This window comes from Periplaneta americana, chromosome 7, assembly GCF_040183065.1.
Source record: "Periplaneta americana isolate PAMFEO1 chromosome 7, P.americana_PAMFEO1_priV1, whole genome shotgun sequence".
NCBI classification, from domain to species: Eukaryota; Metazoa; Arthropoda; class Insecta; order Blattodea; family Blattidae; genus Periplaneta; species Periplaneta americana.
Window position 1 is genome coordinate 90,038,530 of NC_091123.1, and position 14,469 is coordinate 90,052,998.

Genomic DNA, 14,469 nt, shown 5'->3' on the forward strand with positions numbered 1-14,469 from the left:
TTTGGGTAGATTTTTCGTATGAATTGTAGTACTTTTAAGTATTTTACAGAAACTTTTACTTTTACAGGGTGTTTAAAAAAGTATCCAATTTGTTAGGAGGTGAAAGTATGCATCAAAACAAAAAAATCTAATAAACATGGGTCCTACAACACATACGTCCTGAGATCTGAACACTTGTTCATAAGAAGTGCTCAATGTGACGTCCGTTTATAGCAATGCATTTTTCTGCTCCACAATTTAGCAGGTTACCAGATAATCATACCGTAGTTGATATCCCTGGAATGGAATACTGATATGTCGCAAGGAATACTGAAAAGAAGAGTTTGGTTGCGGATATGAGCGGGGTTCAGCACAGATGGTGTTGTGAATTTTTGTAATCAGCATATGTGGGCTAGTGGAAATTCCCATGCAGTTGAAGAAACAAGGCATCAGCACTGATTCTCAATCAAAGTATGGGCAGGCGTTCTTGGCCATAGATTAAGGGCCATACGTGCTACCACAGAGATTAACTGGAGATCGTTATCAGGACTTTCTTATTAACGTATTGCCTACCTTGCTGAAGTATGTGCCATGTCAGCAAAAGCTACAGATGTGGTTCATGCATGATGGCACACCAGCACATTTTTTTCCGCAATGAGTGTGAACACCTGACCGCTGGATTGATTGGGGAGGCCCCACACCTTGGCCTGCTCGTTCCTCAAATCTAAATCCCCTAAACTTTTGATTATCAACATCAACCAGGTCACTTTCAAAGAGTGCGTGATACCTTACGCCGAAGGGCAGAGGAATGCATTGCCATGAATGGACGTCACATTGAGCACCTCCTATGAACAAGTGTTCAGATCTCAAAAAGTATGTGTTGTAGGATCCATCTTCATTAGACATGATTCTTTTATTTTGATGCATACTAGCACCTCCTAAAATATTGGGTACTTTTTTTTTAACATCCTGTATTTTCCCTAACGTTCTTGGACATACGTTGTTTCTCAAATACCCGAAATGTTTTCAGTAAAAAATGATAACATTTTATATGTGTTTTGTAAGTTAATGAGAAGGAAAGCAATTTATGTACAAATTTAGTACGTATGTATTTTGTCCTTCATATTACCATATGAAAAGAAAAATTCTGAAAATTTTAAAAATGAAAACACTGATATCTTATTGAAGTCCCAGATTACAGATTCTTAAGACTACACCAGAAAAATATATCTTCATAAAATCTTTTGATTTCATTCTTTTCAGGGAAATGTCATGATGTAATCGCTTAAAACAAGGCGAATACGAGTGTATCTACTTTCTCATACAGAAGTGCATATACATGTAGGCCTATTAACGTCAGAAACACGATGGACTCGTTTTGGCTGAAAATGGACTTGTGTGATTTCTCAAATAACCTATTCAAATATTAAACTTATACGTGGTCATAACAGTCTGGTGTGAACAGAAACATAAGAATGAGAATTTAAACATTCAGAATAAGAAACGTGTACGTAAGGAATAACCATTTTTGTTGGTCCTCGATTAGTATTGTCGATCGATGGAATCGATTTTGGACAGAAATGTGATTGCGTGTAGTTTCTGAAGTAACAATTTAATTTATCTTTTGTTCAATGAAATCTGTGCGGTGCTACTCCAAAAAGCACATCGAGAAGCACGATAGCAGGCAGGTATGTCCTGTACTTCTAGTATTTGATTTTCGATATTCCAATACACCTCTATTCCTATGTTGTGATTCAATTATTAGATGTACACTTAAAGGTTTGTACCTTGGGAATAAAATTTACTTTCAACAGTGTGTCCTGATAAAGTGCACATGTAGCAACACACTATAGATTAACACGTTAATTTCGTGTGTGTTTAAAACCATAGTTTTTGCGTCCCGCATTCCAAATTTAGAATGGATCGGTCATGGTAATAAATGAAGGTTTCCTTTCTTCTTGTGCACCCATAAACCCTTTTATTCCCAAACTCTACTGGCTTGCCAACATTTAATATGGTTCACACTTGAGTGGTCACGTCTTCTCTTTAACTGCCCACAGTTCCAGAAAATGATTAGAGCGATTTGTGAACATTTCTTTACGCGTAACCGCAAATTATACGCTCTTATTAAAAGCCTGCCGCGCGTAACAAAAGTACGTGAAGGCGCTTTGAGATAGACTATTCTACTCTTAGCTTATTTTGGCCCTGTAATGCAACTTAAATCTTTTCAAAGGAAGATTTCGAAGTAGGCTATCTGTGATGGATTAGTTTTATGTGCTGAACAAGTAAAATCTTAACGCAAATTACCCACATGATTTTAGCAATGTGCTTAATAATAATAATAATAATAATAATAATAATAATAATAATAATAATAATAAATAAATAAATAATAATATACCTTTATACGCTATGTAGCGCCAATCCCAGTTCGTAACATCAACATGAAGCAGACCAAAGATTTCAAATTACGTAGGATAAACATTAGAATAACGGGAGATAAGCCAGTCTTCACTTTCCTTCCGATAATCGAACCTCAGAGCGCCAAATTTTTATCCATAAGTTCACCATTTGTTTCTAATGATGCAGTTGAGAAATTTAGGTCGTTTTCGCATGAGTAAATTTTTTCGAATACTGAAATTCTTGCCTGGCTAATATAAAGTCTTTCCCATTACATGAACGTTTTGTTAGCAAGTTCAGCGGTCGTTAGAGAATTGGTTAAATTATGAAATCAGAAACGGGAGTACCACGAAAAAAATATATCTTATTGCCTTATTTCTTCAGCAAAGATTTCCCTGACTCAGCGAAGGTTCTTCCGCGAATACTGAATCGACGTTTATATTGAAAGATGGAAGGAGAGATGGAAGAAGAGCAAAGAGGGTTCAGGAAAAGATACGAGAGAGGAAATGGGACTGCTGCGAAAAGTCGGCGAAAGCTAAACTAGTGAAAAGTAAGGAAGTGTATATTTGTTGACTTTGAAAAGCCATTTGATACAGTGAAGTGGAGTAAACCAAAGAAAATAGTGTTGATTGGACAGAGAACAGGCTGTTCAGTAGGCTAATCTTTATATGAAACGAGTCAAAGTCAGGATAGGAGAACAACGTCAGAGGAAAGTGGAATGGGGAGGAGAGTAAGGCATTGACCTTCATCGCCTAGCTATTGAACATGTACTTGGAGGTTTTAGTGAAGGACTGTTTAGTTACAGGAGTTAAAAATCCAGCGGATTAGTATTAATATCGAACGATCGTGCGACTGTGGTTCTGGTGATACTTACGATGATACATTATCATAATTAGGAATCATGATTTTTGGACTATTTATTTAACAACTTTACACTTATTTACTTACAAATGGCTTTTAGAGAACCCGGAGGTTCGTTGCCGTCCTCACATAACCCCAACATCGGTCCTTATCCTGAGCAAGATTAATCCAGTCCCTAGCATCATATCCCACCTTCCTCAAATTAATTTTAATACTATCCTCCCATCTACGTCTTGGCCTCCCCAAAGGTCCTTTTCCCCTCAGGTATCCCAACTAACACTTTGTACGCATTTCTGGATTCACCCATACGTGCTACACGCTCTGCCTATCTCAAACGTCTGGATTCAATGTTCCTAATTATGGTAGGTGAAGAATACAATGGGTGCAGTTGTGCCTTGTGTAACTTTCTCCATTCTCCTGTAACTTCATCTCTCTTAGCCCCAAATATTTTCCTAAGAACCTTATTCTCAAACATCCTTAACCTCTGTTCCTCTCTCAATGTGAGAGTCCAAGTTTCACAACCATAAAGAACAACCGGTAATATAACTGTTTTATAAATTCCAACTTTAAGATTTTTTGACAGCAGACTAGATGACAAAAACTCTCAACCGGATAATAACAGGCATTTCCCATATTTATTCTGCGTTTATTTTCCTTCCTATTCTCATTTATATTTGTTACTGTTGCTCCAAGATATTTGAATTTTTCCACCTCTTCGAAGGATATATTTCCAATCTTTATATTTCCCTTTCGTACAATATTCTGGTCACGAGACATAATTATATACTTCGTCTTTTCGAGGTTTACTTCCAAATCTATCACTTTACTTGTTTGAAGTAAAATTTCCGTGTTTTCCCTAATCGTTTGTGGATGTTCTCCTTCATTCCTCTTAGCCCAAAATATTTTCCTAACATCTTATTATCGAACAGCCTTAATCCTTAACCTCCGTTCGACCCTCAAAGTGAGAGTCCAAGTTTCAGAACCATACAGAACAACCGGTAATATAACTGTTTTATAAATTCTAACTCATAGTCCACACCTGTGGAGTAACGGTCAGCGCGTCTGGCAGCGAAACCAGGTGGCCCGGGTTCGATTCCCGGTCGGGACAAGTTACCTGGTTGAGGTTTTTTCCGGGGATTTCCCTCAACCCAATACGAGCAAATGCTGGGTAACTTTCGGTGCTGGACCCCGGACTCATTTCACCGGCATTATCACCTTCATATCATTCAGACGCTAAATAACCTAGATGTTGATACAGCGTCGTAAAATAACTCTAACTCATAACTTTATACTAACTTGTCCGTATAACCATACTTCTAAAGGCACTTTTATGTGTGCCATTCAGAGGATACACTTTTGCAGCTTTGGGTTCTGAAAAAAAAATGCAGTCGCGCTATTATCTCTATTGTAATTATTGCTGTACGACAGTCTAGTATATACAGCCACGAATTTCAATACATAGGAAATATGCATCCATAGATAGTTGCTAACCATTAGGATCGCTACTATCGCTACTAGACTGTGGCTGTACATCGTACTCTTCTTTCTGTGAACAAACGAGTATTTCTACATACGCATGCAAAACCTATTTGAGCCTCCTGAAAGATTCCATAAGACTTTCCTAATTTATTTCATTTTTGTTGTGGGATTAACGTTATCTTTAAGAAAGAATAAATGTGTGAAGTTGGAGCATGCTCGTCTTTGATATCCTGTATGATCCCAGACACGGTAAGAGAATGACAGAGAATCTGAGGAAAAAGCCAGTCTGATTGAAAAGGACTGTCCGTACCCCTATGAAAAAGAGAATTTTCGATGATTCAGCTTCATTGACATAGCTACTGTAAATGACTGAGATATATGTTTAGTCGGATCGTATTACCTGTTTCGGACAATAATTCTGGGGAATGGAATCACACAGAAAGGCGCATTTTTAAGAATCTTCAGCATGATTATGTACTGTACAGTAGATAACGGCGGAAAAAATCTATGCACCAATTGAAGCTCAGATACCCAGGGATCGTATAACCTGACTATAGCTGTGCTTGTATTTGAATTTAAATCTGTAATCTTAAGGAATATATACAGCATGTTTCCCTGCTGGAAGCGGGGTTATAAGGGGGCCTGAATTAAATAAATCGAAATATCTCGCTTATTATTGATTTTTGTAAAAAATGCTACATAACAAAAGTTTCTTTAAAAATCATTTCCGATCATTTTTATTCGAGGCAAAATTTTGATAGAACTGATATTTAAGGATATACAAGAGTTTTAAAATAACAATACAATACCTCCAACCAGCAAAATAGTGTTGGAAAAAAATTACGAAAGTAAGAGGCTATGTGATTTTCTACATACGACAGTATTTTACTAGCAGTGCGATATCCTATCACACCTTATGCTGGAAGTGGTTGCCTCCTTTCGCCAAGCACAAAACAATCCGGCGTTCCATGTTTCCAAACGTGTCAATTGGCGTAGCATGGTTGATTTCGCCAATTGCAGCAGTGATATTTTCTTTCAATTCTTAGATTCTCGCAGTTTATTAGCATAGACCTTTCTCTTCAGCATGCTCCAAAAGAAGTCTGGTGACCTTGATGGTCATAGACCTATTGAGATTATTGGATCATCGAAGAAGCTGGCTAGATCTCTCATATACATCTGGACGTGTCACTTTTCGCCGAATCTTGCTGTAAATAACCATGCCGTAGCTCAGTGTCGTCTAACTCTTTACTATATACACTGTGGCGATGATTTCACAGTACACGTCTGCGCTCACCGCTGTTTTTAAAAACGGAGGATCCTATGATGCGCGTACATGCCATTGTTTTTAACCACGAAGTTCTGAAACAATTGCAGCATTTGATTTGTTTTTTTCTTCTAATCTGTCTCTTGCAATTCCTACAGACGAACTGAGCTTATTGACGGTGTTGCAGAAGTCGTGTTGCAGTTAAATCTCGGAATTGCAAGGTCTTATTTGTAGACCTACATAATTAATTATTGTATTATTGTCTTGTATGCAGTGAGCAATTAGCTCGGTGTTTCCTGCAAGCGAAATATCCTATATACATATATTAATAACCAGTGTACTTTCCTGTAGGCCTAGTTCACATTCTTAGCAAGAAATCTGTTTTATATTGTAAATACCGACTAAGTTTTATATTTAATCTAAAGAGAAACATTAAACAAAGTACTGAGATGTTTAATAGCTTCTAAGTGCGCTCATTCTTCTCGATGTGGAACTGACAGTTTTGATTTTTATTTTATTGGGTTATTTTACGACGCTGTGTCAACATCTAGGTTATTTAGCGTCTGAATGATATGAAGGTGATAATGCCGGTGAAATGAGTCCCGGGTCCAGCACCGAACGTTACCCAGCATTTGCTCTATTGGGTTGAGGGAAAACCCCGGAAAAAACCTCAACCAGGTAACTTGCCCCGACCGGAATTCGAACCCGGGCCACCTGGTTTCGCGGCCAGACGTGCTGACCGTTACTCCACAGGTGTGGACGACAGTTTTGATCTTTCTAGTACAAAGTCATTCATTTTATTTTGTATGCTCTTGATTTCAGCGTCACAATGCAGAACATTAGCTGACAGTTAACCATATTGTTTTGTAGAATAGAATATTCATAGCAACACATTGGTGACAGTGTATGATGTCTTATGCTGCAGATGGTACCAGAGGGGTTGCTCGTGAGGTGAAGACATGGCGGCCACGGATGGACAGATCGTGGTGGCTGCTGCCCGCTGGGCAGACGAGGGCCACTATCTGCGCGAGTTCGTCGCCAAGCACAAGCTGCCTGCCGTAGTGAAGATCATCAAAGGCCAGTACGGCGGCCTGGGCGTGCCGACGCTGCCCAGCCCCGGCCTGCAGTCCACGGCGCTGCTGGTGTCGGCCGGACGCCGCCACAAGATCGCCGCCCAGGCCGTCAAACTGAAGGAGGGCCGCAGGGTAGCCGCCGTGGGGCCGCGGCTTGCCATCCCCGACACATACCCCGGCTACTTCGAGCTGCTGAGCGAGGAAGGGCGCGCCGTGCGCTGCATTGAGAGCGTGGCCGAGCTGGCACGACGCCGCCTGGAAGCGGGCTGCCTGGTGCGCGATCCGCTGCGAGTCATCGTGGCGCGCTGCGACGAGGATGGCGGCGTCACGGCGGATGGTGCGCGCACGGTGGCCGCCGGGGAGACGCTCGTACCGTCGGGAGAGGTACAGCTGGGTGGAGGCGCGAAGGGGCGCTACCTCCGGTGTCTGGACTCGCGGGGCGACACGGTTCTTCTCGGCATGGATCAACGCGGACGCTTCAGTGCACTGGCCCGCGAGGATAACATCAGCGGCGTGCACACGGCGCGCAACCTGCTGAGCAAGCGCATGCCTCTCACCGTGCGCTTGGTGCACGGTACTCCGCCGCGGGGCCTCAAAAGCCCCAACCACTTCGTGCCGGAGCTGCGCCTCCTCTCCACCTTCGAGGAGGAGCACGTGTTCGCGCTTCCTCTGCAGAAGGAGACGGGCGCCGTGATCGCGCTTCCTCTCGCCGCGCCACTCAAACTGCAGCGCACGCGCAACGACGAACAGCTAAGGGCCCTCAAGGAGTTCCAGCGACTCGTGGAAAAGTGCACTCGCCTGGTGTCCGACGTGGCGGACCGCGTCCACGTGCTGGACGGCAAGCTGGGCGACTCGAAGGCCCTGCGTGTAAGCAATCAGAGCTCCGTCATCAAGACGGGATACTTCCTGCGGAGGAGTGCCTCCTCGGACTCCGCTAACCACCACCACCACCACCATCACCACCACAACTACGGCCACAGTCACAGCCACAGTCACAGCCGCGACGAGAACCGCGTGCCCAACTCGCACGCCGACGACTACGACGAGATCGACCAGATCTACGACTACGTCCGCGGCTTCGCCCCTCTTCCCAAAAACATTCGCTCTCCATTTGCGGACACCCAAGCGACGTCGCCGACAGCGCCTCTGGAACCGACTAGCTCGCCGCCGCACTCGCCGAGCTCCACTCCCGGGCACATAGCACTTCTGCCGTCGGCGGACGACATCAAGCCGGAACCGCCGCCCATCGAGACCATCCCGACCAAGAAGCTTCAGCAGGCGCAGGCCACGCAGAACAAGGCGGAGAAGCGCACGCGCCGCGGCGCCAAAGAGCCGTCGGCGTCCGCCAGCAAGGAGAAGCCCAAATCCGGCACGGCCCTCACCAAGCTGTACGTGAAGAACGGCAACACGCAGCGGGGACGCCTGTTCCGCCAGAAGAGCACGTCCCCGCTGAAGGAGCAACCTCCCACCCCGACGACGGTAGCGTCAGCGGCCGCGGCGACTGTGGCGCCGGGCACCGTAACCAAAGCGAGCTCTCCGCTCTTCAACATCCGCTACAAGTCGCTCAGCAACTTGCAGCAGGCCATGGAGCTGGACGGAACGCTCGACTCAAGTCACTCCGGAGGCCGGACATCAGGCGATTCTGGTGCCGGAGCAAAGTTGCCCGAGAAGAGATCTCGCAGACTTAGTCGCCCACGATCGCTCACTAATTTGGTATGGGAGCTCAGGGGCGTCGGAGTACCTCCACCAGCCCACCACGACGCAAATGTGGCGGAGCGCAAGTCAAAACCCACCAAGTTGGAGCCGGGAGTTCACCGCAAGACCAGTGGCAACAAGCTGACTTTGAGCGGCCAGAAGCGCATAGGCACCCTCTATCTGTGATGTAGTGTCAGGTATGTACACGCCCTGACTATGCTTGTCTGCATGTTTGAACTCCACAGAGTCTGGTTCTAAGGAATCTCCTTCGTATTCCAGTGCAAATCATTGAGATGAATCTCAAATGTTGTAATGGGAGCAGGTAATGTAATAAGAGCACAAAATTTAAATAGTAGGATGATGATAATACGCATCTGAGGTTTCAATTTGCCGCATTTTTCAATAATTTATACTGAATCCAGAGAGCGATAGTTTACTAGTAAGGAATGAACACATCATTTTCTTTACACCACTTTCTTTTTTAAAATCCGCTTATCCGCTTCATTGCTTAGCTACTTCCGTAGCAAAATAAATTTATCACTTCATTACCACTTTTTACGTTTTACATTATGATTTGCGGATCGTAATTGTCAGACTTTAAAGTGTACTACAACTGCTAAAAGAGCGTCTCAGATGCAGGTTTTGCTCAAGAACTGTTATTTCACAGAATTCAATACTGTTTCGACTACACACATGAAAGGAAAACGACGTCATTATCTACGATTGAACTTTGAGCAAAATATGGGGTTTTCCTCGTATGTGGTATTTTTTAATGGCACTCCTATCAAATACATCATATTCATAACCTCCCTGGCATCTGACACATTACGTAAAAAGAATGCAATTGTGTGACTGTGTGAGACTTACTCTCGAGGTCAAGAAAATCTTTTTACGCATGACAAACACAAAGACAGATGAGCTTACACAAGACGAAGATGCGCTTGCGTTCTTGTCACTTTGATAACGAGTTCGCCTCCCTTACTAATTACAGAAGAATAATCAAAGAAGATGAACGAAATTGACTCATGCAGGACTAATAAAGTGGGAGGGAATTTTCCTTCATGAAAACTGAAGCATTTCATAAGTTGGCTTCGTAGTTTACGTCTTCATTATTCTTCTTTAGCTGAATTTACAGTGATGGTAACTCCTCCGGTTGGCCTGTCTCAGAATGTGGAATTATTATTCTGTCAATTGAAGTTCGATCCGTGGCTTTGAGTGAAGTGATATATTTATTGCGGACAAGTTCGGAGGATGAGAATTTTCCTAGAGTTCTCCTCTTCCCTTCTACTTTACCAATTTCTTTCCACTCTACACTATCCATTCGATTCTGTCTTTTAAAGGAAAGGCCCCAGTCAGATCGAAAATAGTATAGGCCTATTACAAAGTCAAGTTTTAGAACAAGTGATATATTTTAAGTGTGTCGACTGCGAAATAACATATGATCAAGATAAAGAAATACCGTCGGCCTCGGTAGCGTAGTTGGTATATTGCTGGCCTTCTATGCTCGAGGTTGCGGGTTCGATACCGGCCTAGGTCGATGCATTTAAGTGTGTTTAAATACGACAGGCTCATGTCAATAGATTTACTGGCATGCAAAAGAACTCCTGCGGGATAAAATTCCGGCACACCGGCGACGCTGATATAACCTCTGCAATTGCGAGCGTCGTTAAATAAACCATCCATTTAATTTTTTAAAGGAATACCTAACTCATAGGATCCAACAGTTAAAAGAAAAATGTGGTTGTAGCCTATAAAAAGAAAGTTGACACATGGACACAAAGAAAAAAAAAGATAGGCCTATAAATAAAACTCAAACTGCAGAAATGAGTTTCTTACGAGCAGTTAAAGGCTGCACAAGGAACGACAGATTATGCAATGAAGTACATTAGAACAGAATTAAATATAACTAACAGAAAAATCGGTACAAAATTAATACGAATAGGTACAAGGAAAATAGGAAGTTACATTTAGAAAGAATGTCAGAAAAAATAATTCTATATAAAATGTTAAAATAAAAGTCATCTGAAAGGAGTATTGGAAGCCAAGGAATAGATGGATGAATATGTGAAGCTCGACAGGCTATGAGCCTAATATGAAAAGCAAAGTGAATGTGTGTTGAGAGAATTTACTTTCGTTACCTAATTTTAAATTAAATGAGTTATACATCAGTAAATGTTTTGCATTTAAGTGCTAAGCTACCCAGATTGCTATAGTTGATGACGTGAATGAATAGAGAAAATGAATCTATGATTAATGAGAATGGCTGAAGAAACAAAATACTTACAGAAAATCTAAACCAAAGTGGCTGTCCCCAGCAAGAATTTAATAGAATCTGTTGGGACCGAAGCTCTTTTTCTCTGTTGAGAAATCTTATCAATTAATTTCCCATTTAGAAGCGACTAGACGATCTTGTAATGTACCTCATTTATGTGTGCGCAGTGGAGTTCTTGTACGAGATGTCAATGAAATTAAGCAAGTCACACCAGCTGGCTACAAGAGGATTCGTTGAGTATCCAGGTTTCCAACAGGCAACCCCTTGTCCCTTGATCAAACTCTTCGATGATGAATGGACTGAATTATGTCTTTAATTATTTATTTTAGGACGCTTTATCAACTGCGGTGGTGAAATGAAGGTGGCAATGCAGCGTCGAAAGTTATCCAGCATTTGCTCTTAATGGGTTGAGGGAAAATACCACATAGTCCCGGGGTCTTCAGTATTAAATACAATAATTATGGATGTGACATCCCGTAGACTAAAAGTAAATTTGTTAGTTGGGCTTTATGTTGAGGAAATTGATATTGATAAATTAAGTCTGGAATTATAATTAAATTACGAATTTCTCTTTGATTTATGCAAACAATTATTGTCAATCATCAGCGACATAACAAAAGGGATAATATGAAATCAACAATATTGTAGTCAGGTAGACCTATTGCTGTGATTGTAGTTCAGAGGATTCTTACATCCATTGGTGAATTAGTATATAAGAGAAATAGTCAAATTTTGTTTACAAGCGCATAGTTCTCTGCATAAATGTTTTTCGCTCACCCCAAAAAATTAATAACCGTACAACATTACTGTCGGTCCGATAGTTCGTTCACCAGTATAATAAGTTAATTAACTTTTTCAGTGGAGATCTCACACGAACAAAAAATAAAAAGGAATTTCATGACGATGTTCAATAAGGATCTGGGTACAAGCGCCTTATACAAACCCGCTATTTCCATGTGATGAAAGTTACATTGCAACAAGTCTCGTGCTGTAAGTAAAGGCGCATCCTTTCATTTTTGTAATGTAGATAAAATTGTTTAACAAGCACATTACTCGACTGTTTCATTCCCTTCACCGAACAAGTGAATTCTTGCAGTAAGTGGCATTCCTCTTTTAAAAAAAACCTTTTTATGTAACTGTATCCTTGTGACTGTATAAATTCCTGTAGTTAAAAGTTTTGGTATTCAATCTTATTACATGTTACGTAATGGAACTGGAGAAGCCATTAAAACACGTTTTAATACATCCTTAAACGGTTTAGAATCAGTCCCATTGTTCCAGCTACTCGTATTCGTTTTCAATTATAAAATCTTTTAGAAATATAATATTGCTTGTAATTTGAAGAAGAATTTTCAATTTGTAGGTGTATGTCGAAATGCTTAAATTAGTTTTTACGTAATAAACAGTGGCATGCAAGTGACACTCATTGTTAACGATCATATTATCCAGATTCCTTTTTCGCAGCTCTACTGCTTTCCCGTTGCGAGTATTTCTGCTCCATTATTTTTTCTTCAGGAACTGTGAATGGGAAAGGCCGAAATATAGATCAGACCAGTAACCTGTGGTAGGCCTACAGCGTACACATTAGAGGGAAAGAAATAGTCGTACATGTATTCATATTTTAAATTCTGTATGTTCTACTTTTGAAATATTCTGATCAGAGTCAGTTTCATTGTAATCCACACTGAACAGGTATATGCAAAGTTGGAGAGATTTTATTTCATTTGGTGAAGGTTCACATTTCTATTCTGTTTCATTGGTTTCGTGTGACCGTTCAAAACTACACCATGACTTTACGGACACAGTGTACATTGTATATCATTTATATGGTTCAATTCGTCTGTTTCGCATGCAGATCTTGGAATGGTCTTACCACCGACATCCACCAGTATTTGGACAAACCACGAGTAATACCAATCATGGCCGATTCGGCGTCAACGCGAACACAAGAAGTGCCCTACATTTTGGGACGAAATTTATATTGAAAGGGAAATTGTGCAGAATGTTATGGAATGAAGACGGAAAAACGGGAAAACCTCAACAAACAACCTTAACAACTTTTTCTTTGTCCACAAATTAATTCCGGCATCGTCGAGATTTGAACTGAGATCAGAGGTCATAGTAGACTTATGTTAGTCTATGACAACAGAGATACCAAAGGGGCTAGCTACTGTGGGCCATATTCATAGACATTCTTAGCGCGGGCTTCCGGTGGATGATCAGCGAACTAACGTTTCTCGTATTCATAACGAGTGTTAGTGATATATGATATGATATGATATGATATGATATGATATGATATGATATGATATGATATGATATGATATGATATGATATGATATTTAATGATATGATATGATATATGACATGACATGACATGACATGACATGACATGACATGACATGACATGACATGACATGACTCCTGTACAAGTAATCAGTCGATAGCCGGGGCTAGATTAGCACGCTCATAGCGCGGGCTAGCGAAATGTCTATGCATAGCACCCTGTGTAGTTAGAATCATCGGAAAATCAATTTTCAACTCATAAAAATCATTGTCATAGCTGATTGACTGGGAAATAGCTGTCTATAGTAGAGAAGATTAGGCCTAAGTGAACAAGTTATCATATTTGCATGGTCATTTTTTATCGATGTATTTTTTTATTTTATAACTGGAGATTTACAAATAAGAGATAATGAAACAAATATGAATTGCAAGGATAAGAGAAAAGAACACGTATGATATTGTGTGTAGCCTAGTGGACAATGGCACTCTGGTTTATGTTGCCATCATTGTCAACAGAAGATCAACGATTTGTTGATCTACTTCGTAGTCACCATGAACTGCGAATATGTGCTCGTCAATGGTGACTTTTGTAAATTCCTCTTCGGTTAGTACAGGAATTGATTCGCCGCTATAGAAAGTTGTTATATTATCGCCATCGTAGAGGACGTATGACCTGTATTCGGCCCCTGTGTTGAGGGCGTACTTGAGTATTTCGATCGTATATTCCAGGGTCTTTGTCGTTTTCATTAGTGTGATGTTATCGAACAATGCATAGTACCTAGTTGGCATGCTTGAGTGCTGTTACTTTCAATGACTTAAATACGAAATACGAAAAGCCTGAAATCCCATAAGGGCAACGGCCTCCTGCAGGAGAGTGCAGGGTGAGCTGAAGGTCTACTACACTTGGGGAGCCAGTCCAAGAGAGCTTACACTATACACTTACAAACTAAACACATAAACAAATTATACTAACTAAACACGAAAAACAATACAGACTAAACACATAAATTATGCTACCATGACTTATTTCTAAAGTGGCAAGGGTTTAGATAAGGAGTGACAAGGGTTTGAGGAAATCTTATGATTTCGTGTAACGTCTATACTGTTCTCCAACCAGGAGATAAACTGCGAAAGGAATGTGCTTACTATTGCATCATCTA

At 41.2% G+C, this 14,469-nt stretch overlaps 1 protein-coding gene and 1 long non-coding RNA gene across 4 annotated transcripts in view; both read left to right on the plus strand.

Annotated features, from left to right (window-relative positions):
- sano (serrano) overlaps nucleotides 1–14,469 on the plus strand; it is a 699,118-nt gene that overhangs the window by 490,464 nt on the left and 194,185 nt on the right. For all 3 annotated transcript variants that reach the window (XM_069831023.1, XM_069831022.1, XM_069831024.1), the window contains one exon: nucleotides 6,909–8,948. In XM_069831023.1, the coding sequence (XP_069687124.1) occupies nucleotides 6,943–8,937 (1,995 nt within the window). In that variant the 5' untranslated portion in view covers nucleotides 6,909–6,942 and the 3' untranslated portion in view covers nucleotides 8,938–8,948. The remainder of the gene's footprint in view (nucleotides 1–6,908; nucleotides 8,949–14,469) is intronic.
- Nucleotides 1–14,469, plus strand: part of LOC138703277 (uncharacterized) — a 563,229-nt gene that overhangs the window by 354,575 nt on the left and 194,185 nt on the right. The window lies entirely within an intron of this gene.